The following is a 24014-nucleotide window of genomic DNA, read 5'->3' on the forward strand; positions in this document are numbered from 1 at the left end:
ATATTCTATTCCATTCCATATTTTCTTATTCTATTCTATTCTATTCTATTCTATTCTATTCTATTCTATTCTATTCTATTCTATTCTATTCTATTCTATTCTATTCTATTCTATTCTATTCTATTCTACATTCCTCGCACATCTTGCAGTGAGGAACACATTCATGCTAGCGTCCAGCTAGTTTTAGTTGTCTGAAGGCAAATCTAGACCCAGCTGAACTAGGAGTAGTTATCTCAGTGGGTTGTGTTTTTTTTCACCTGTCGTATCCATCTGGATCAAGAGGCTGGTAACTGGATTGATAGCAGCTGATTCTCTTCATGAAATCTTCCATGGCGTCTGTTGAGTTGCAGTCCTTATAATCTGGGCTGGACAGCTTGACTTCCTAAAGTAGGAAATGTTAGAAGGGTAAAGATAATAATAAAAAGCCCATCCTCAAACCTATTCTAGCAATGTTAACAAGCGGTGTTTCTCAACCTTGGCAACGCTTAAGATGTGTGGACTTCAACTCCCAGAATTCCCCAGCCAGATTCTGGGACTTGGTCCACACATCTTAAAGAGTTGACAAGGTTGACAAATGCTGTTGACAGAATGTCCACAGTGTTCAAAATCTGCCTTGTGGCTTCAGTCCTACAGGTAGTCCTCAACTTATGAGCACAATTGAGCCCAAAATATCTGTGGCTAACCGAGACAATTAAGTGAGTTTCCTCCCATTTTACGACCTTGCTTAACCCAGTTCTTAAGTGAATCACTTCAGCTGTTAAGTGGGTCACATGGCTGTTAAGTTAACTTGGCTTCCCCATTGACTCGGTTTGTCAGAAAGTCGCAAAAGGGGATCACGTGATCCCGGGACACTGTAACCGTCATAGAGATGAGTCGGTTGCCGAAAGTCTCAATTTTGATCATGTGACCACGGGGACGGTCGACGGTCATGTAAAAAATGATCATAAGTCACTGTTTTTCACTGCCGTTACTAAATGAACTGCAGTAAGTTTAGGACTACGTGCGTAGTTGGTGAGAATGGAGACTTTTCAGAACATACAAGATGGACGTTCTCTCCCTCAACTATGACCCCTTCCCAGGAGTTGTAATTCTCCAGCCCATATTTAAAAGAATTTTCTGAAAGAGAAGAGAGGACTTGAGAGATAGGAAACCATCTTCATATTTACCATGATGTTGCTAGCAACCACAGTGGGGTCATTGCAGACGGATTCAATGAAGAACACCTGAAGGAAGCAGAAGATATTAGAATTAAGGGATCTCAGGAGTCCTAGTGGTCAATCACTTAAATAGAAGCTAGCTGTGTGCTGCAGCTGCCAAAAAAAGGAAACACAGTGCTAGGCCACATTAACAGGGATCGAGTCGAGATCACGTGAAGTACTAATACCACTTTACAATGCCTTGGTAAGGCCACACTTGGAATACTGCATCCAGTTTTTGGTCACCACGACGTAAAAAAGATGTTGAGACTCTAGAACGGGGTCTTCCTACTTGGCCCTTTTATGACTTATGGATTTCGACTCCCAGAATTCTTCTGGGAGTCGAAGTCTACAAGTCATAAAAGGGCCAAGTTTGAAGACCCCCTGCTCTAAAAAGAGTCCTGAAGGAGGGAAGCTGTGCAAATAGCAGTAGGCCAAGTCTTAAATCCCTTCACCTTGTGGTTCAAGAATGTCACTCACTTTGTATCCATTTTCTTTGGCAAAATGCAGGATCATGGATCTTCGCTCGCGAGTTGTGTTGGTGGCGTCAAAAACCTGGGGAGGGAAGAAAAATAATAATAATAATAAAAAAGAGACGTTAGACGGCTTGTTTTTGTAGGTTGGCTTTCAGCAAAAGGAGATCCACTTTTCCAGGATCACAACCATCTTCAAATTAAGAGGAGCAGAACCAACCCACAACTGTCCAACAGGATGGGCCCAATCCCTTGGCAGTCGCTTTCCATAACTAAAAACAATTCCTCCATCACGGATATGGGATGAATAATTAGGGGTTTGTTTGTTTTTTTAAAAAAGAAAAACCTGGGATACATCTTTAGGGTCCCAGTGCAAGGTTTACCTTCTCCCCTCTTAAAAAAAAAAAAAGCCAGACTACCATCCCACATATTTTTGGCCACCAAGACCAGCGAAAATTCAAAGAATCCCAAATTTGAGGGATCATTGACACTCTCTGAACTTGCTAGTCTCCTAGCAGACTTTTCATTATCCAAACAAGCTAACATCATCATGAGCACTGATGACGTTTACCTAGGATGGTAAAGAAACGTCCGCAAGAAAACAACCAAGCTCGGAGAGAGCGCCGAGAACCCCTCATTTCAGTGCTGAGTTACAAATATTTCCCTTTACTGGAATCACAAGGTTCAAGCTACTGTGGGCTCGGAGATCTCTAGGGATTCCTGCAAATTTAAAACCACTAGGTAGGTCTGGAGGAGTTCCGTTAAAACCAGGGCTTTTTTTCTCATAGAACGCTCAGAATGGAGTTCCGGCACCTTTTTTGGATGGAACCTTGTAGGGTAGGCAAGGTGGGTTGTATGACATGTGTGAGTTCCAGCACCTTTTTCTTTTACAAAAAAAGCACTGGTTAAAACAATTGAAATCAGACCAGGCTGGGCTGTCTCAAACAAGGACACCTTCACAAGAGGTCTTCCAGGAACATCACTTACTGCAATCTGACCACCTTCGTCAGACAGGTAGAGTTTGACATCTCTCAAGGCACTTAAGGCACACTGTCTGCAAGGAAAGCACAAAACGCCGATTAAGGCCTGTTTGGATCATCACACAACAGTTTAAAAGCAACCCTCGGGCTATTTCAGTAAGGCTGTCCGGTTTGCAAGATAGCAGCATGGAGACCAGGTCCTTGAGTTCTTTTGGCCTGTCATCTAGGCGTAAGCCCTGATTGAGGTAATTTTGTAAAAATTTCTACCAATAATAATCCCCTCAGTATCGTTGCTTCTTTTCTGTCTGGTCATCTTGGTTGCCTCATCATAACTCTGGGAAAATGTTAACCAGTAAGAATGTTTTTGAACGTTGCGAGGGAAAATAAATTTAAATAAGAATTGAAGTAAGATCTGATGAGGTAATTTGGGATGCAGACCACCCCACCTCGCCAAAGATATATTGCTCGTTCACCGGGTCCCCTCAAGATAAACGTTATCCCTTTCGGTCAGAAATGTGCTTAGCGCAGAAAAATGAGATACTCTGCAACCAGCTCCAGGAAGGACAAAAATATAGTAACATTTTAAAATCTCCACCATGGGAGTAAAAATTAGATGTATTCACATATCCCAAGGGTGCTTTTTCAAAAGGCAACTGAACTTTCTTTGTTTTTCCTTGAAGAAGACCCCTGCTTGGGAAGGGTTGGACTAGATGACCTACAAGGTCCCTTCCAAGTTGGTTATTTTAATTCAATTCCATTCTATTCTATTCTATTCTATTCTATTCTATTCTATTCTATTCTATTCTATTCTATTCTATTTTCTATTCTATTCCTTCCATTCCATTCTATTCTATTGCTAAGTACATTGATTTGTGCTTAGAGTGTAAGCCGCCCTGAGTCTTCAGAGAAGGGTGGGATATAAATGGGTTTAAAATAAAATAAAATAAAATTCTATATTTTCTTATTCTGTTCTATTCTATTCTATTCTATTCTATTTTCTGTTCTATTCCTTCCATTCCATTCCATTCTATTCTATATTTTCTTATTCTGTTCTATTTCTATTCCAATTCTATTCTATTCTAATCCAGGAAGCTTCAAAGCATCCGGCTGCTTTTTGAAAAAGCAACTTTGGGACAACCCTGACCTGGATGTCTGAGAATCTCCAATAGACACACATATTCATGTATTTTCTAGAACTGCTGCTTAAATAAAGCGGATCCTTAACTTACAACCACAATTGAGCCGAAAACTTCTGTTGCTAAGTTGTTAAGTGACTGTCACTGCAGTTGTTAATTTAGTAACACGGTTGTTAAGTGAATCTGGCTTCCCCATTGACTTTGTTCATCAGAAGGTCGCAAAAGGGGATCACGTGACCCCGGGACACGGCAGCCGTCATAAATGCGAGCCAGTTGCCAAGCATCTGAATTTTGAACAGAGACGCTGCAACGGTCGTTGCGACTGGTCATAAGTCACTTTTTTTTCAGGGTTGTTGTAACTTCGAGCGGTCGCTAAAGGAACTCTTTTAAGTTGAGGACCCGCTGTGGAGGTTTGTGTAGCTTCATCCATAACCCTGAGGACTAGCACCTTAACTGACGCATAGGTGGAAGCTCTCTCACACACACAAAGCAATTGCAGTCTGGATTTTAGAAATGTCTGCTAGCAATGAAATTCCTTTATCGTGCAGCTGAGGTTGCTTGCGGAGTGTCTGACTCCTGCGAAGCAGTTGGCTCCTCTTTCCCCAGCTAGGGCAAAGACCTTCGGCCACGGGGTGAATGGAATCTGTTGTGGGCTTGTATTCCACAAAACCGGCATTTGGACGCCACCCCAGCTCCTTAGCAGAAGGAGGCAATTGTGTCTTGTTCAAACAGTCAGCTGGAACGGTCAACAAAGGACAATGTCTCCCTTTACACATTGAAGAATAGGGCTGCGTCTCTGAAGTGCCGAAAGCGGGAAGGTTAAAGACTTTCCTGTAACAATCTATTCACATTGCTGGAAAAGGACTACTTTGATACAGGTAGTCCTCGCTTAGCGTCCGTTCAAAGTTATGACAAAGAGAGGGAAAGAGAGGAGAAGAAAGAAAAGAAGGGAGGGAAAGAAAGGGGAAGAGGGAAGGAAGGAAGGAAGGAAGGAAGGAAGGAAGAAAAAGAGGGAAAGATGAAAAGAAAGAAAAAAGGGAGAAACGAAGGAAGGAAGGAAGAAGGGAAAGAAAGAGAGGGAAAGAGAAAAGAAGGGAGGAAAAAGGGAAGAGGGAAAGATGGAAAGAAAGAAAAATGGAAGGAAGGAAGAAGGAAAAGAGGGAAAGACAGGGAAAGAAAGGGAAAGATGGAAAGAAAGAAAAAAAGGAAGAGAGAGAGAAAGAAAGAGAGAGAGAAAGAAAGAAAGAAAGAAAGAAAGAAAGAAGAAAGAAAGAAAGAAAGAAAGAAAGAAAGAAAGAAAGAAAGAAAGAAAGAAAGAAAGAAAGAAAGAAAGAAAGAAAAAGAAAGCCAACTCAATGAAATTTGGAAACCCATCAGGCTTACTTGCGGACTTTCATAGCCTCCTCATTGTCGGGACGGAAGAAGTTATAAGAACTGTAACGTTTCACAGCCTCACGGCGATACTCGCCAACATTGAACACTGCAAAGAAGATGAAGACGTCAATGAAGCTTCCTGTACAATGCATTTTTTACAAAAAAAAACTTTTTGTGCCCTCTTGAGATTTCCTAGTGGTTTCCCTCCCTTCCAAGCTTGATCTCCTGCTTGGTCCTCCAAAGTTCAGCCAAGCTCTGCTAGATGCCGCAGCCCACGCTGTGTTTGTGGTTTATACAGCCACAGGATCCACTCTTGCACGTGAAGAACACCCAAACTTCCAATACCGTTGCCACACCAATTCCATACAGGTAGTCCTCAACTTATAACAGTTCATTTACTGACCGTTCAAAGTTACAACGGCACTGGAAAAAGTGACTTATGACCATTTTCCACACTTACGACCGTTGCAGCATCCCCACACGGTCGTGTGACCAAAATTCAGACGCTTGGCCCCTGACCCATATTTACGACAGTTGTGGTGTCCCCGGGATCGTGGGATTCTCATTTGTGACCTTCCAACAAGCAAAGTCAAGGGGGAAACCAGATCCATTTTACAAACGTGTCAGTGAATAACCCCAACGACTTGCTTAACATCTGTGGCGAGAAAGACGGCAAAATGGGACCAAACCCACTTAAACCACTGTCTCGCTTAGCAACGACGGCTCAAGAGTGGTCATAAGTTGGGGACTGCCGGTACCCATCAAGTTGAAGGCCTCAAGCTTGACCCTCCCTAAGGCTTTGATTTCACACCCGTTGAAAACTGATTCGCCTCAGAGCTCACCTTTTGTCGGCACACCAATCCAGTTGAGGTAGCGGGTGAGTTTTTTTGAAATGTAGGTTTTCCCGCGAGCTGGCAGACCCACCATCACGATGACCGTGGGGGAATTGGTGAGTTGTGGACCACATACTTCACAAACCCAGGGAGGAAGACAGAAAGAAAGAAAGGAAAAAAATAGTTAAAAAAATATTTTAGGGCGAAATGGCTTTTATATTGTACTTTTATTTCCAATACAGGCATACCAAAACATACATAAGTAGCAACAACAATAAAACAGAGAGAGAGACGACCCAGGAACGTTGTTTAGTCAAAAGCTAAAAAAAAAAGGCTCACTTGCAAATGGAAAAGGCTACTGATAAAAATCCAATTTCTTCTTCCCTTGTGTGAGGAAAAAAAAAGACTTAAATGCTTAAGTGTAACGAATTCTGAGAAAAACCTAGCCAGTAAGAATGTTTGGAATATTGTAGGGAAAACAAATTTAAATAAGAATTTCGTAAACAGGATCTATGAGGAGGCAATCAAGATGATCAAGCTTTATACTGATGTGGTTATTATTTGCAGAAACGTGAGAAAAATGTCTATATTTAATTGTCATTTATTCAAATAACAAGAACTGTATTAATTTAAGGTTGGCAAAAAAGGGATTATTGGAAGAAGAGAAAATCAAGCAAAGCCATTATGTGGACTATAGAATTAGAGAAATTAATTGTTATTGTTTTTTAAATATACTGCTCAAAAAATAAAGGGAACAGAAAATAAGACATCCTACTATTAAATATAGTACATTGTGTTGTTTAAGTGTTCCCTTTATTTTTTTGAGCAGTATATAAACCCAGACAACACGCTGCTTACCAAATGTTAAGGTAACTATGTTAAAAATAAATTTTTTTAAAAAAAAAATCCAAGTTCTTCCACGATCTTGGTGAGTGGCTATAAACATAGCGTTTCTCAGCCTCAGTCTTCCTTATCTGCAGAACGGGGCTAATATCACAAATAACACAGATCAGGTTGAAAAAGAGTTGCCTTCTGGCAAGATGGACGGCAAACGTATTTAATAAATAAAAAGGCACATGGTGGGTGAGTGCCATTAGTTAAGGACCTACATTCAATTGCGCAAAAACATAGGAACCCCCCAATTTTACCCTTCTCCTCTCTCCCAATCAAATTTGCTCCACTTAGTCAAATCAGGCTTTTATGCAAAATAAAGCCTTCCTTTGAGCAAGGGAGTTGGTCAAACCACATCCCTTGCTCACCTCTTTGAAACGCATCACTCACAAACAACTTGGGTGGTAAAATATACATCAGAAATGAAAACTGCCTGGGTATCTTACTATTCTTTTCCACTAAGTTAAGTTTTTCTCTTGTCCTAAAAATGATCTTTCCTGGCGTGACGCTTTCAACTACAACTCCCATCTAGCTCAGCCAGGATGGCTGTTGCAATATGCCAGCAATTAGTGAGGCTTAAATCAGGGGGTCTCCAAACTTGGCAACTTTAAGACTTGTGGACTTCAACTCCCAGAATTCAACTGGGAGTCGAGTTCAACTCCCACAGCTGGCTAGGGAATTCTGGGAGTTGAAGTCCGCAAGTCTTAAAAGTTGTCAAGTTTGGAGACCCCTGGCTGAGACTTGTCTTAAAACAGGGGTTTTCAAACCTGGCCCTTTTATGACTTGTGGACTTCAACTCCCAGAATTCCTCAGCCAGACACGTGGCTGAGGAATTCTGGGAGTTGAAGTCCACAAGTCATAAAAGGGCCAGGTTTGAAGACCCCGTCTTAAAATATTCTTGGGATCTCTAAAGCACCTCCCAACACACCTACATGGCATTTAAAGGCCCACCCCATCATTATCTACACCACTGGATTGAAAAACTGATATTTTAGAAAAGCTAGATTTTAAAAAATCTTTTAGGTTAAGGAAAAAAGACCAACTTGCAATTAAATCTTACCTCGACTACGTTAAGGCTATACTTGCTGTCTCATAAATCTAGATTAATGGCTTTGCTAAACCCATAACGGCCTTCCAATCAAATGTGGGCTTGTGGTTTAAGTTCCCACTGTATCCAAATGCTTGTTTCCAGCCCAGCCATCAATTCTAAAACAATCTGGTATTTTGGCTCCTGTCTCTCAAGTGACATGGCAATGGCAAAGCTGAACCAATGCCGCTTGGGGGGGGCGGGGGGGGGCGAAAGCCCTAATAAGCAGGCATATACATAGAATGAAGGCTATTGCTAAGCACATTGATTTGTGCTTAGATTGTAAGCCGCCCTTTCGGAGAAGGGCGGGATATAAATGGGATTTTAAAAAAAAAGAACTACATAAGGCATGTGTGACTGCACAATCTGCTTCCATGCATCACACTAAGCCACAATGTTCTTTATAAACCATGATTCATGGCTTGTAGTCAATTCTGTTGCAGACCTAACAAACCTGGCCTGTAGGGAGGGCGGGGAAGAGACAGTGTAAAAAAAAGAGCGATGTGAACGAGCATTCTTCACATGGCTGCATCTAAAGCTCTAAAAGATTAGGAATGGGATCTACTATTCTTGAATTAACACTATGAATATTGTTTGATTAGTATAATAAAGAACATAAAAAATGCATGGAAAGGAACCCTGTTTTTCCCCCCACATGGTAACCAAAGGCTACACCGCTGAGAATTAGTGAAAGAATTATCAGTGGCAAAACAACTGCGAATAAACTAAGAGTGGATATTTATATCAAGATTTTCTCCTTGGCACTTTAAATAATTTCAAGACAAGTTATACGCACATGGAGAGCTCAAGAAAAGAAGAACACAGCTCACTTCCATTTAGCAAGGAACCTGTGCTGTAGCCGGCAGGAAATTTGACCGGGATTATAAATAAAGCCTGAATATGTGTATGCTTTTAAAACTGTCTGGAATTTTGTTCCTTCCAAAAATGGAGCTATTCTACAAATTGGGCTAAGCAAGCAAGCAACTTGATTTGGGAGGAAATCCCTTAATAACAAGGCTGGGAAGAAAAATCGGAGAGAATCCAATCCATCCGTTTCAAAAGAAAGCGGGGGGGGGGGTCTCTTTGCATCAAATGTCATTTTTAAGAACTTCTAGAGGTGAAATGTATTTTGCCTTCCTATATATTCATATACACATACATATACACATACATATACACATAGATAGATAGATAGATAGATAGATAGATAGATAGATAGATAGATAGATAGATAGATAGATAGATAGATTGCAATGGCTCAACTCAGACTTAAAAAGGTAGGGAGCTGTCTCTATGCATTAGGACTCGCGCAAAAGCCTTCGCCCAGACCTGCTTGTAAGAATTCGTGCGAAGAATCACGCTGCCACGTTTCCCTAACTCTATCCTCAGCCAGCCCTAATGCAGCTCCAGAGGTTTTACGTGGTGGACGTGCCATCTGGCAGAAAAAGAATGGATCGCCCTTTAGGAGTGCTAGCTGAAGCATCACTTTGCAATTGGTCCCCACCTCTTCCCTGGAGGAGGAGTCAGGGTGTTAGGAGGTGGCGTGCAAATACACTCACAAATACACTCACTCTTGCAACTCCAAAGGCATCCAGCCACACACCGCCCCATTGTGTGGATTTCCCCCCCCCCTGCTATTTGCATTAGAGATGCACAAATGCACGCATGCACAAGGCTCAGCCTGCATCCAAGCCAGCTATTTGCAGCTTTTTTTTTAAATTTAAAACAGGAGATGTGTGTTCCCCACAAAGCTGAGCAGAATTCGCGTAGTTGGCTAGCAGTGCAGGAGAATCAAACCCAGAGAACTGAAATACACAAAGCAGCACTAAGGAAAATCCTGAAAGGGTGATTTTAAACACAAAAGGAAAGCATTTCCTTTGCGATTAAGCCGCAGGGCTAGATAAGTGTCTGAAACAGCCCGTTTGCAAAAATATTGATGGAATTGGCTCCGGAGCTGGGGCTATATAGATTAACAAAACCCTGCAGAGAAAAAGTAGTTTTTGCATTCAGACAAAGAATATTGTTGCACTTCTACAAGAGATCTGATTTTTTTTTAAACAACTATCTTTCCTGGTGGTTCTGACTGCCTATTAATCTAATGGAAGACCCTAGTTAGGAAACACATTCTTTTAAAATAAAGTCTCTGTAATCTTCATCTCTTTCCTTCTGTTCTCAGATTTTTTCTTTTTGTTCTGCACCCAAAGCCCAGTTATAAAGAGAATAGCTGAGTAAGTGAAGGCAATTTTCATCAAAAAGTTCATCTCAAAGGGCAATTCTAAACACAGTTAATAGGACCTTCCTCTGAGTAAGAGAGGAGCAGATGCAAAGGGCAGAAACAAACTAGCTTCCCAAAATGAGGAGGAAGGAGGAAGGAGAAGGAGAAGGAGAAGTAGTAGTAGTAGTCCATGTTAGGCTGAGATTTAAATAAACACAGTTGTTCTCTAGTGCTTTGCAAAGGCATGGCTCTGGCTGTGTTCACACAACATACTAAGCCAATACCAGACAAATATGCATTTATTTTATCAGAATGACCATCGCCTATGAAACAAAAGACATCAAGTCCTTTTTCTAAAATAAAAATAAAAAAGCAACAACTTTGGAGAATTTTAAGAGGAAGCTAGACTTATCAAAAAGATGATTTCATTGGTTCTTCTGCACAACTCCACAATTCTATGATTTGGCCGCTCCTGTCAATGAGCCAGGATTGACACTTCCACTGAGGGAAGAGAATTGAATTCACACCCTTTAGAAGACACAACACAATGCATGAGGCTCCTTGGCATGTCCAGCTGCAATCTCTTAATTCTATTGCCTCTGAAGAAAATAGGCATGAAACATTATGCGGTATTCACCAAAAAGCAGAATTTTTTTTTAAAGGAAGATGTTAGAGAGGAGTACAGTAAGAGGATTAAACAGATCCCACAAGATATTTTGGTGTACTTTGTCAGGAGGAAAGAAGAGATTTTTTGCAGTAAAGTAAAAGACTGAAGATCAATAAAATCAACCCAGGTACTTCTAAAGCAGGGCTCCCGATACAATGAGCTTCATACCTAACCCTAACCCTAACCATTGTTTCCTTAATGAATACAACTGTAGCACCAATTATTTACAAATTAGCAATCCATAGATGAAGCCCATTATAGCTAGATGGGCCCAGATTTCTGGAATTTATCTGTCTTTTAAAGTCTTTGATGAATGACTAAAGGCTGCGGAAACTCAAAATTTCTTCCAAGGAGAAAAAAGTCCATAGGGATTTCCCCAGGGGAAAAGTTTCTTTTAGCACATCTTTTCACAAATAATTCAGAGGAGGAGAACAAAGGAGAATTTACAACCCATTATTTTCCTCCCCAAGAGTCACTGCAGAAATATTTTCAAGAGACTGGTGGTGCCCAGGAAGGATTTGAAAAGGCGTTTTAACCTTCCTCATCTAAGGCTATCCAAAGTTAAATCAAAATCTACCCAGAAGTTGCCACCAATCAAGGGGTTTGCATCAATCCAACAAGTGATTTCCCCCCCCCCCCGCCACCAACCACAATTGTGAGCCCTTCCACGATAAGACACAACTGCTGGTGACATCTGCCTCTCCCTTGAGAGGAGAAGGAAATTGAGAAATAACACAGGATTAACACAGTGTTAAGTACCTCCCGCCCAGATATATATGTTACAGTAGGACAGGAAACCAAAAGGGAAATCCTCCAGATGCAATTAAGACAGCTTTTGTATTAGAGCCCGTTGCATGTTTGCATCTCATCCCTGGCTCTTTTTTTTTTAAAAAAAAGTTGAAAGTGTACTGATAGAAGAAAATTTATCTATAGCTCAGGGTTGAAGTGTAGGGTCCTTTGTGCTTTGTTTTCTTGCAGGTTTCATTACTCAAACTAGGTAACATCAACAGTTCTAGACTGAGAACTAACTTGATGTTGAACATGATAACAGCAGCACGGTTACTGGTGGGACAATACTGGAAGAAGGATAGTTTGCCCACTATAGAAGAATGGGTGTTTAAAGTTTCGAATCTTGCAGAAATGTCTAAGATTTCTGCTTATTTGAAAGATCATTCACAGGAAAGATATATTTCAGTTTGGAGGAGATGGATAAATTATATCCAGAACAAATATGGGACCAAAAAGTTCCATTTAGCTTATGAGTAGATTTTAGTGGGATATTGTTATTGGCACGTTGTTTGTAGTTATATCAAAGGGGAGTTAAAGCACATTATGAATTTGGTTAATTGTATATTATGCATAATTTTTATTTAGAATATGTTTATTGTAACTATAATCCTGTATTTAGCTCTGGGAAGTGGGGGGGGGAAGTGGGTGGGTTTGGGGTGGGAGGGATTTGGGGATATATTGTAAAATTTTGTTTTTGTAAAACTCTTTAATAAAAAAAAACAGTTCTAGACTGATGACGCATGGATGATGTTACCCAGTTTGGTAATGAAACATCTGAAAGAAAACAACCAAGTTCAGAGAGCATCAAGGACCCCTACAGTCCTCCTCCTCCTCCTCTTCCTTCACTCCAGAAACCTATTCCCTTCTATCACTGATGATGTTGCCTAGTTTGGTAATGAAATGTCTGCAGGCAAACAACCAAGCTCAGAGAGCACCAAGGACATTTACACTTGCTGTCAAGTCTTAGTGGCCACACACATATTTTTTCCACGGTTATCCATCCCTAACCTGTTTTTGTTTTTTCCCCCAACAATAGGGCCAGATTAAACTAGGCAAAAAAAATTCTGGGGTGGCATCAGGTTTGGGCCAATCCAACCCACTTCGTCTGGTTATGATGACTCAAGCCACTGTGTGCAAACAGGAGACAAGATCACCATTGTTTGGAGAGAGCCGATATTGGGCTGCTCTGTTGGAGACAAATAAGACTTTCACACCGAAGCTCTTTGGCTTCACTTTGCAGTCCTGAGTCATCTGACAGGACCTGATTTGACAGGTGGCTTTCGAGGACTGCAGTTGCAACCCAGCTTTTCATCAGCAGTAATTTGCAGCTATACACATTCACACAGCTTTGTGGTTCATCCAAAAAGGTACTTACATAGTTAATGACTCACATGTAAGGGTATAGGGGTGTGTGGGTGGGTGGGTGTATGTGTGTATACACACACAGACACACACACACACATATATATATAAACCGGCCTGGTTTGATGGGTTAAGGGTTGGGGTTTTAACATGATTTTTAATTACTGTTTATATCGGGCATAATATTTAATTGTTTTTTAACTTTTGTACTTCGTTTTTAATATTTATTGCCCTGTACACCGCCCTGAGTCCTTCGGGAGAAGGGCGGTATAAAAATTTAATAATAAATATATATATATATACCTATCACTCTCTATTTATCTACAGTATGTATCCATCCCTATCCATCCATCATCTTTCTATCCATCTATCCCTATCTATCCATCCATCCCTATCTATCCTTTTCTATCTATCTATCTATCCATCCATCCCTATCTATCTATCTATCTATCTATCTATCTATCTATCTATCTATCTATCATCTATCCCTATCTATCTATCCATCACCTGCCTATCCCTATCTATCCATCCATTCATATCTATCTATCAATCAATCCATCACCTACCTACCTACCTATCCATACATCGAATCCAAGAATATACTTGTTTCTGCATAAGATTACACTAAGTCCTTGACTTACATTTGCTAAGTGACCGCTCAAAGTCACAACAGCACTGGAAAAAAGTGACTTACGACCATTTCCCACGCTTACGACCACGGCAACATCTCCATGGTCATGTGATAAAATTTGGATGCTTGACAACTGGCGTGTATTTATGACAGCTGCAGGGTCCCAGGGGGTCATGGGTGATCCCCTTTTGTGACCTTCTGAGAAGCAAAGCAGAGGAGGAAGCCAGATTCACTTTACAACCGTATTACTGCAGAGATTCACTTAACGACTGCGGCCAGAGAGTAAAATGGGGCAAAACTCAAGAACTGTCTTCTTGCAATAGAAATATGTTGGCTGTAAGCTGAGAACTACCGTATACGGCAATTTTCTGGAATACAAAATACTGTAAAAATTTCATCATTTCTCCTCATAGCAGCCTTGCCAGGAAGGTGATCCGCTGAGTCTTCTAACCTGGGAGATGTCACCTTTCAGCATCTTTCTCTCTCTCCCTCCCTCCCTCCCTCCCTCACCCAGACTGTTTATGGCTCAGTCAGTCTTTATTACGGTCATTAACTAACTTTTGGCTGGAACAGGCTCGGCATGTACAAGATATATATATATATATAAATCTGTACAATAAATGTTCTGTACCTTATAAATGCAGAGATTTATTGCTTGCCAGAAGGCCACAAAAGAGGATCACATGACCTCAAGACTCTGCAACGGTCATAAATACGAGTCAGTTGCCAAGCGTCTGAATTTTGATCTCGTGGCCAGAGGGATTTTGCAATGGTCGTAAGTGCGGAACACGGTCAGAAGTCCCTTTTTCCCCAGTGCCGCTGTAACTTCGAGTGCTCACTAAACGAATGCGCAGTAACTGTAACCAACACCTATCACTCAAAAGCAACCATAAATTCTAAGCCTTTAGGTTCAAATATTTCAGATGATGCTTACCTGGAGAATGCTACAGTGTTTATTAATGTTTTGTTTTTTTAAATTGAAAGGCTCCGTTTCTCTTCTACAAGTATGCAAACAAAATCAGTCCTTCAAAGCTGCTTGGCGAATATATCTATCTATCTATCTATCTATCTATCTATCTATCTATCTATCTATCATCTCAGGAATTCTGGGAGTTGAAGTCCACGAGTCGTAAAAGAGCCAAGGTTGCCTGGCCCTGTATTAGTGAAAAAAGCTTCCCTGTAGATAAAAGTCTGGGCAAAGGTAGGATAAATTAAGCCATGTCAGCCGAGAATCCACGCCCTTTAATCTGGCATCCACTGGGAGTTATCTTCTAATCCTGCCAGGAAGTTTTCACAGCTGGGTCCAAGAAAATAAATAGGTGGGCCATATGGGCTGACAGCCAAGCTTCCACCTGGCTCACCTTCCTGGCTGCCAATCAAGGCACAGGGGCTGGCCACACGGCAGAAAAAGTGTGGCACCCCAAATCACAAAGCAAGTCACTTAACCGCCGTGCTGTTTTGCGTAACGACCATGGCCAAAAGGTCATCCAAGCGGGGAAAACTGGAGTGCCGCCTCGCTTTAGCAGCCAAAAATTGGCAGCTCAGTTGGGGTCACAAGCGAAGGACTAAAAGGCTCAGAATCAAGCCAGTGGGGGAGGGCAGAAAGTGGGAGGGGCCCCACGGCAAGGCAACCCACCCTCTTCGCCCGGGGATATAGCTTTTGTAGGCTGCAGGGCATCTTCCCAAAACTTGGACCACCCAGGAGACAGGAGCGCGCTTTTCCCCCCCTCTGAAAGAAACCACCGGACGGAACAGGAGGAGCCGAGAGGAGTGGGTGCTCCACAGCTGCAAGTGGTTTGCTCCGTCTGAAAGCAGTGACCCAAAGGGGCGATCGCCACAACCACGTCCAGGGACTATAAGCACTTTCTTTGGTACTCTCCGAACTTGGTGGTTTCCTCGCAGACGTTTCGATACCCAAACTAGTCCCATCTCTAGCGGCGATGATGTTACCTAGTTATGATACTTTTGCAAGGAAACCACCCAGCTGAGACAGCACCAAGGACCTCACCGTTCTTCTTCTCCTCCCTCTCTTCCTCCTTCTTCTTCTCCTCCCTTCCTCCTCTCTTCCTTAAACCCTCTTCTCTTCTAGCACTGGTGATGTTACTTAGTTGGGTCATGAAAACCACCCAGCTCAGAGAGCACCAAGGACCCCACAGTTGTTCTCTTCCTTCCTCCTTCTCCCTCTTCATTTCTTCTTTCTTCTTTTTCTCCTTCTCTTCCCCCTTACTCCTTAAACCTTCCTAGCACTGACCACGTTACCTAGTTGGGTCCTTCCTGAAACATCTGCAAGGAAACCACCCAGCTGAGCCAGCGCCAAGGATCCCACACTTCTCCTTCTCCCTCCCTTTCAAATAAATAAATAAATAAATAAATAAATAAATAAATAAACCTTTATTGTCAAAGTACAACATGTGTACATTGAGATTAGCTGAGCCCCCCCCCGTGCTCTCTCCCCCCAACACACAGTGACAACAAACCCTCCATCCCACCACACCATGTGAACCAACTACACCACACACCGGCCTCCCAAGTCAATTTCTGCATAAGATTATGTCCCATTTAAAAGCCTAACAGCCCATGGATAAAAGCTATTTTTCAGCCTGTTGGTACGGCTGGCTATGTTCCTGTATCTCCTCCCTTTCTCTTCCTTAAACCCTATTCCCTTCTCACACTGATGATGTTACCCAGCCTAGTTGCAAAACAAAAGCGTCTGCGAGGAAATCACCAAGAACCCCCCCCCACATACACACACACACACACACACACACACACACACCCCTTCTCCTTCTCCACACCCCCCCCCCTTCATTCCTCCTTCGCCTTCTCCCGTCCTCAAACCACGCTCCCCTTCTAGCGCGCTGACCGTGTCACCTGCTTGGCTCACGAAACGTCTGCCAGGAAAGGACCACCAAGCTGGGAGAGCGCAAGGGACGACCCCTTCCCCCCCCCCCCGGCACGGAGATCCCACTCGATTAAGGGTGAGGGGTGACATGATAGCCGTGTTCCAATATCTCAGGGGCTACCACAAAGAAGAGGCAGTCAAGCTATTCTCCAAAGCCCCTGAAGGCAGGACAAGAAGCAACGGATGGAAACTAGTCAAGGAGAGAAGCAACCTAGAACTAAGGAGAAACTTCCTGACAATCAGAAGAATTAACCAGTGGGACATCCTGCCACCAGAAGCGGTGAATGCTCCAACACTGGAAGTTTTTAAGAAGAGACTGGACAGCCACTTGCCTGAAATGGTATAGGGTTTCCTGCCTGAGCAGGGGGTTGGACTAGATGACCTCCAAGGTCCCTTCCAACTTTATATTATATTATTATTAAGGAAGGAGCGCTGCAGCGCGAAGGGCTGGGGAGGGCGCCGGTTGGGGAAGCCCGGGTTGGGGAAGCCCGCCTGCAAAGCCTCCCACACACACCCCCCACCCGCGCGTGCAGCTCGCAACGACCCGCCCCTCCGCCATGCGCTGCGTGCCATGCCCGGCATCGCCACCACCAACCATTCGCGCGCCCAGCGCTCCGCAGCCGGGATGGAGAGAGCGAGCGAGCGAGCGAGTGCGCGCTCCTCCGCCAGCAGGATCCGCCCGGGCTGGCGGCTGCAAGCTCTGCAGCGCCCGGGCTCCAGCAAGAAAGATCCGTCGGTTGGAGCTCTGCAACCGGGGGAAAAAAAACACCAAAAACCAAGCACGCGTCCGGGGCTGCAGCAGCAGCAGCAGCTCGCTAAGGAAGCGGCCGCTGGAGACGCTGCAACGGCATCGAAGCCGCTCCGTCCGCCGCGTTTGGGCACCGCCGCGCCCCGAGATGCTCGGATCCCCGCCGGCCCGCGCCTCCCACGCGCGGGCTTCCCCTTCCCCGCGGATCCATCGGCGCTTATGCCCGGCCATCTGCGGCTCTCTCTCCCCCTACCCCGCCACGGCATGGGTGGTTGTTGTTTCTCACACACACACACACACACACACACACACACACACACTTCTCCCCCCTTGCTTGCTGCAAAGGCGAGCATCTTCTTCGCCCATCGCGGCGGCCCGATCCGGCCCGGATTCTCCAGCCTTCTCTCTCTTTTTCTCCCGAGCCCCCCCCCTCCGGACTCACATCGGCGCGGCAGCGTGGGGTGATTGTCCGGCGGCAGCCAAATCTTCTGGATCCGGCTCTGCGTCAGCTCCATGGGCATCTTGGCGAGCAAGGGGTCGCCGGGTTCCGACTCCACCTTCCTGGCAAATGCGGGACGCGGGGGTCGGCGGGGAGCACACAAAAGGAGGAGGAGGAGGAGGAGGCGGCGGCGAGGGCTGGCTTGCCTTTTTTAATCGGCCGGTCGGGGGGGGGGGGGCTGGCTTGGTTTCTTTTTTGCCCTGCAAAACCACCCCCCACACCACTCTCCGCCTTGCGGATCGCTGTCTTTTGCAATGATTTAGGGGCTGCCGGAGGGACTGGGGGGGGGCCCGGCCGAGGGTGCAGCCCCCCTCTCCCCCCAAAAAAAATCGAGGTTCTCGAAACTCCCCTTTCCCGGACGAAGAAAGTTTCCTCCCCCCCGTCTTCGACCGCAAGGGCTGGGCTTGGAGAAATGCCTGATCCGAAACGAGGGGCGCGCGCCGGCTAATCGCCTAAGCTCGGAAGCCGGACCTAAACCGGCTCGGCGTGGCTGGAGAAATGAAGCGCGGCCGCCCTGCGCAGCTTTTTCTATCAGCCGGCCGGCACTGTGACGTCACGGGAATGGCCCCGCCCCGCCTCTCTTCTTTCTTCCCTCCCCCCCTCCGCTTCCCCCCCCCCACGCCCCCGGCGGGAATTCTTTCGCTTCCCGCTGCTGCCCCCGCCCGGCGCCTGGCTGAAGCCAGGTGGCGCCCGCGGGCGCAAGAACCAACAGAGAAGCGTAGGGCTGGAAAAGGCCTTTAGAGGTCTTCTAGTCCGACACACACACACACACACACACACACACACACACACACACACACACACACACACACACACACACACACACACACACACACACACACACACACACACACACACACACACACACACACACACACCCCGCTCAAGGCAAGAGATCAATCAACCGGTGGAACAGATTGCCTTCAGAAGACATGGGAGCTTCATCGCTGGAAGTATTCCAGAAAGAGACTGGGCTGCCAATCTCAATGCATGCCTGGTTGTACTTTTGACAATAAAGGTTCATTCGTTCATCTGTCGGAAATGGTGTAAGGTCTCCTGCTTAGGCGGCGGCGGCGGGAGGGGGGGGGGTTGGACTAGATGACCTACAAGGTCCCTTCCAACTCTGTTGTTCTATTCTGTTCTGTTATCCTATTCTATCCTATCCTATCCTATCCTATCCTATCCTATCCTATCCTATCCTATCCTATCCTATCCTATCCTATTCTATTCTATTCTATTCTATTCTATTCTATTCTATTCTATTCTATTCTATTCTTCTCCATTGCATCTATTCTATTCTATTCTATTCTATTCTATTCTATTCTATTCTATTCTATTCTATTCTATTCTATTCTATTCTATTCTTCTCCATTGCATCTATTCTATTCTATTCTATTCTATTCTATTCTATTCTATTCTATTCTATTCTATTCTATTCTATTCTATTCTACTCCATTCCATTCCATTCCATTCCATTCCATTCCATATATTCTATTCTATTCTATTCTATTCTATTCTATTCTATTCTATTCTATTCTATTCTATTCTATTCTATTCTATTCTATTCTATTTCCTATTTCCTATTTCCTCTATTCTATTCTATTCTATTCCATTCCATTCCATTCCATTCCATTCCACTCCACTCTATTCTATTCCACTCCATATTTTCTATTCTATTCTATTCCATTCCATTCCACTCCATATTTTCTATTCTATTCTATTCTATTCTATTCTATTCTATTCTATTCTATTCTATTCTATTCTATTCTATGCTATGCTATGCTATGCTATGCTATGCTATGCTATTCTATTCTATTCTATTCTATTCTATTCTATTCCATTTTCCATATGCCATTTACGTGCCTCTTTCTGGCCAGCCTAAGCACCCACTTCTTGATCCTTTCCCCCCATATTTCAAAGCGAACCCATTGCTGGTTGGCACCCCACAGCTGGTAGGGATCCCAAGAAAGCTGCCTTAGACCAAGTTGCTTTTTTCCCCCTTTTTCTCTCCTCTGGATTTGCCAAGAGCCTTGGTGGAGCAGTGGGCTGATGCCTCCTTAAGTAACACCAGCTGCCTGCAATTAGTGCAGGTTCGAGTCCCACCAGGCTCAAGGTTGACTCAGACTTCCATCCTTCCGAGGTAGGTAAAATGAGGACCCAGATTGTTGGGGGCAATTAAGCTGACTTTGTAATAATGCCGCTTGGGGTGTGTGTGTGAAAACCCTAATAAGCAGGCATATACATAGAATGAAGGCTACTGCTAAGCTTGTAAGTCGCCCTGAGTCTTTGGAGAAGGGCGGGATATAAATGGAATTTAAAAAAAAAATTCTCCAGATCTTCAGCAAAATACTTTTGCATTTACCTCCTGCCTCATCTCCATCTAACATTCCTAAGGATTTGACTACTAGGATAAAGTAGCCCTCTGCTTACAACCATCCATTCAACAACTGATTGAAGTTACAACAGCAATGGAAAAAGGACTTATGACCGGTCCTCACACTTATGACCACCACGTGGGTACATGATCCTAATTTGGATACTTGGCCACTGCTGATTCCCGGGGTCACTTGATCATCACTTGCAAGACTCTACTCAACTTCCCACAAGCAAAGTCACTGGTGGAAAGGTGGGTTCCTCTAAGCGACCTGACGCTTCACTTAACAACCGCAGCGATTTGGTTAACAACTGTGGCAAAAAAGGTTGTAAAACTGAGCATGTCTCACCTAACTGCCTTGCTTAGCAATGGAAAATCTGGCTGCAATTGCGATCGTAAATCAATGATTATCTGAACGGCTGCAAAACAGAAATACTGCCACTAAATCAATATTTCTCCCAATACTGTTCACACCTGTCCAGATCAAGGTGTTTCAGTCGATGGGCTGGTGCCTAGCTAATGCTGCACATCCCGATTGCATTTAGGGATACCAAAAAAAAATGCAATAAACTGCATTATAACTTAGGGGGCTTTTATGCTCAGGTGGTAACTATCAGTTAGTTTAGTTTATTGATTAGCCCATGGGCCATATAAAGATAACAGAGTTCCAAACGTGCTAATAAAACCGTATAAAAACAATTTAAAATGAAATTGGAGTAAAATACAATAATTTAAGATGCAGACAAATAAAACAAGGTAAAATTATATTTCAGTATCAGCCTTGCCATCTACCCCAATCACACATATACCGGTCTTATCTGAACCATTTTAATCAAATACTGTCCTTGGTTAAGTGTTGTTTTCAGATTCTGGCTCCAAAGATATGTTGTTTTAATATGGGGTTCCCAATAGGTCATTTGTTTAATTTTTAGATATTAGATTAGATTAAGGTAAAGGTAAAGGTTCACCCGCACATGCGTGCTAGTCGTTTCCAACTCTAGAGGCCGGTGCTCATCTCCGTTTCAAAGCCGAAGAGCCAGCGCTTGTCCGAGGACGTCTCCGTGGTCATGTGGCCGGCATGACTAGACGCCAAAGGCGCACGGAACGCTGTTACCTTCCCACTGGAGTGGTCCCTATTTTCCTACTTGCGTTTTGACATGCTTTCGAACTGCTAGGTTGGCAGAAGCTGGGACGAGTAACAGGCGCTCACTCTGTTACGCGGCACTCGGGATTTGAACCGCCAAACTGCCGACCTTCCGATCGACAGGCTCAGTGTCCTAACCCACTGAGCCACCGCGTCCCTTTATTGTCATTTTTTTCCCCTGTGGGCACAATGGCACACGTTAAAAATGAAATGTAGTTGCTTCCTCTCAAAGTGTCGATATACATAAAACACATTTAAAAGTTAAAACATACTATATACAACGTAGGTATAGACCTACACCCTTACATATAAGTAACATAAATATTTGATGAAAATCTGGTAAAGCAAATTAGAGATCAAGGTCAAGCACATATTAAAAGGATATATCTTGCATTGATAGAAATTGACTCAGAGACAGAACTTGTTAAAGACTGTATGATAAAGTGGGCTCAGAATTTTCAAGAAGTCATTACAATGGATACCTGGGAAAAGATTTGGGTGAGAAATGTAAAATTTACGCAAGCTCAAAACTTAAGAGAGAACTTTTACAAAATGTTTTATAGGTGGCATTTAGATCCTAAAAAATTAGCAAGTATGTATCCGAACTGCCAGCCCAAATGTTGGAGGTGTGGTGGTGAAGATGCAACGTACTTTCATGTATGGTGGACCTGTAAAAAGGTTAAAGCTTTTTGGATTAAAATTTGGTGGAATATGCAAAAGATATTTAAGAAAAGGATAAAGTTTTGTCCGCAACTGTTTTTACTGGGCATTATTACGGATACTACTGTTGTGGACACTAAGTTGATCTTGAATTTAATTACGGCAGCGAGACTTTTAGTAGGGCAATATTGGAAGAAGGAAGAACTGCCGACTATAGAAGAATGGACTTTAAAAGTTTCCAACCTGGCGGAAATGACAACGATCTCAGCGTACTTGAAAGACCAGTCGCAACAGAGATATATTGTGGAGTGGAGAAGATGGATTGATTATATCCAGAATAAATATGGGACTAAAAAGTTTCACCTAGCATTTGAATAAGTATTGATGTGATATTTATATTGCTTGTAGTTAGTTCATAAGAGTTAAAGTGCGATAGATTTAATAGTTTATTGTTGTTTGCATAAGGTAGCCTATGATTGCTTGTATTTTTATACCCTGTATTGAGCTCTGGGAAGTCGGGGAGGGGGGAGGGGGAAGGGAGGGAGGTGTTGGGGAGGGTTGGGGAGAGGGGAGGGGGTGGGGAGGGGTTTTGCTTTGTTAAAAAATGTATTGTAAAACTTTTCAATAAAAAAAATAAGTAACATAAATATTAATCACTGTCCATCTTGAATACATAACGGAAGGAGAAAGCTTGAGAGTTTACAAGGTTGATACTGTATGGAACAAAGCTGTGACTGAATCTGGATGTTCTGCTTCGGATGCCACGGAGCCCCCCCACTCCCAAAAGGGAACAAGGAAAATGTATGAACCAAGATACCTGTCTCTCACCCTCTTATACAAACAACAATCAAATAGTATGTGAGCCAAGTTTTTTTACTTCTACTGCTTGGGAAATGCAGATATGTGGAATCTCCCATATCTTTTTTTTAATCTAGATTTTATTAGTTTTTATAGGGTTAGGGATAAGGTGAGATGGGGTTAGGGTTGGGATTTGGGCTAGGGTTGGGGTTTTTCCAAATAACATTTTCAATATTTAGCAAACAGCATAGTGTCTGACTACATGTATTTAACTAACAATAATAGACATAGTTAATTATCATAGATATGTTAATCACTCAATAGCCTTCTTCTTGCTAATATATATTCAAAATTACATATCACGTTCCTTTCTCCCTGACTCGTTTTTATAGCCATTGATAGGAATTATCCCATGTTCTAAAGTACACGGAGTCTTTTTTCCCTTTAATCTCTAAAGTCAATCTATCCATTTCTGCATGCTCTAGAATTTTCTTAATTAATACTTCTTCAGTTGGTAGGTTTTCATTTTTCCATTGTTGGGCAAATACCATTCTTGCTGCTGTTAACAGGTGTAGTATTAGATATCTGCAATCTTTCTCATAATTGGCTCCAGAATCTCCCACATCTGATCATTGTATCAAGCTGTTCGAATCTCGCTTGCATAAATATCTCCTTAAGAGGTTTTGGCCATTGTAACTTTAAACAGAGGTCTGTTTGGAAAGTAGGTAACTATCATTGAAACAGACAAATTACGAGAAACATACTAAAACTTACAAAAGTAGGAGAGGGCACATACAGAGGGAATGCACAAACAGTGGCATTTTAGGACCTAATATCTAACTTTATGCCGTGAATAGCCAGGTTCACACAGGATGCTATACAGATAGTCCTCGACTTACAAGCATTCGTTTGAAGTTACAACAGCACTGAAAAAGCTGACTTATGACCTTTTTCACACTTAGCATTGTTTCAGCATCCCAGAGGTCACATGATTAAAATTCAGACTTTGGAAACTGACATGTATTTATGGCGGTTGCCGTGTCCCGGGGTCATGTGATCCCCTTTCATGACAAGCAAAGTCCCTGAGGAAGCCATATTCACTTTACAATCACGTGACTAACTTAACAAGGTGATTCACTTAACGACAAGAACGGTCGTAAAATGGGAAAAAATTCATTCAACTGTCTTGCTTAGCAATGGAAATTTTGGGCAGCAAGCGTGGTCATAAGTCGAGGACTGTCCCGTGATATTTTGG

At 43.2% G+C, this 24014-nt stretch overlaps 1 protein-coding gene across 4 annotated transcripts in view; it reads right to left on the reverse strand.

The window, feature by feature from the left end:
* The window catches only part of PFKFB3 (6-phosphofructo-2-kinase/fructose-2,6-biphosphatase 3), a 77691-nt gene that overhangs the window by 20684 nt on the left and 32993 nt on the right, over positions 1–24014 (reverse strand). For 3 of the 4 annotated variants that reach the window (XM_081330785.1, XM_081330784.1, XM_081330787.1), the window contains exons 1-7: positions 17727–18314; positions 6002–6127; positions 5169–5265; positions 2657–2723; positions 1677–1751; positions 1167–1223; positions 258–382 (exon numbers count right to left, since the gene is read on the reverse strand). In XM_081330785.1, coding sequence (XP_081186911.1) covers positions 258–382; positions 1167–1223; positions 1677–1751; positions 2657–2723; positions 5169–5265; positions 6002–6127; positions 17727–17805 — 626 coding nt within the window. In that variant the 5' untranslated portion in view covers positions 17806–18314. Of the gene's footprint in view, positions 1–257; positions 383–1166; positions 1224–1676; positions 1752–2656; positions 2724–5168; positions 5266–6001; positions 6128–17726; positions 18315–24014 lie in introns of those variants that run through there. The other variant, XM_081330786.1, reaches the window with a different exon arrangement.

This window comes from Vipera berus (genome assembly GCF_964194415.1).
Source record: "Vipera berus genome assembly, chromosome: 6".
NCBI classification, from domain to species: domain Eukaryota; kingdom Metazoa; phylum Chordata; class Lepidosauria; order Squamata; family Viperidae; genus Vipera; species Vipera berus.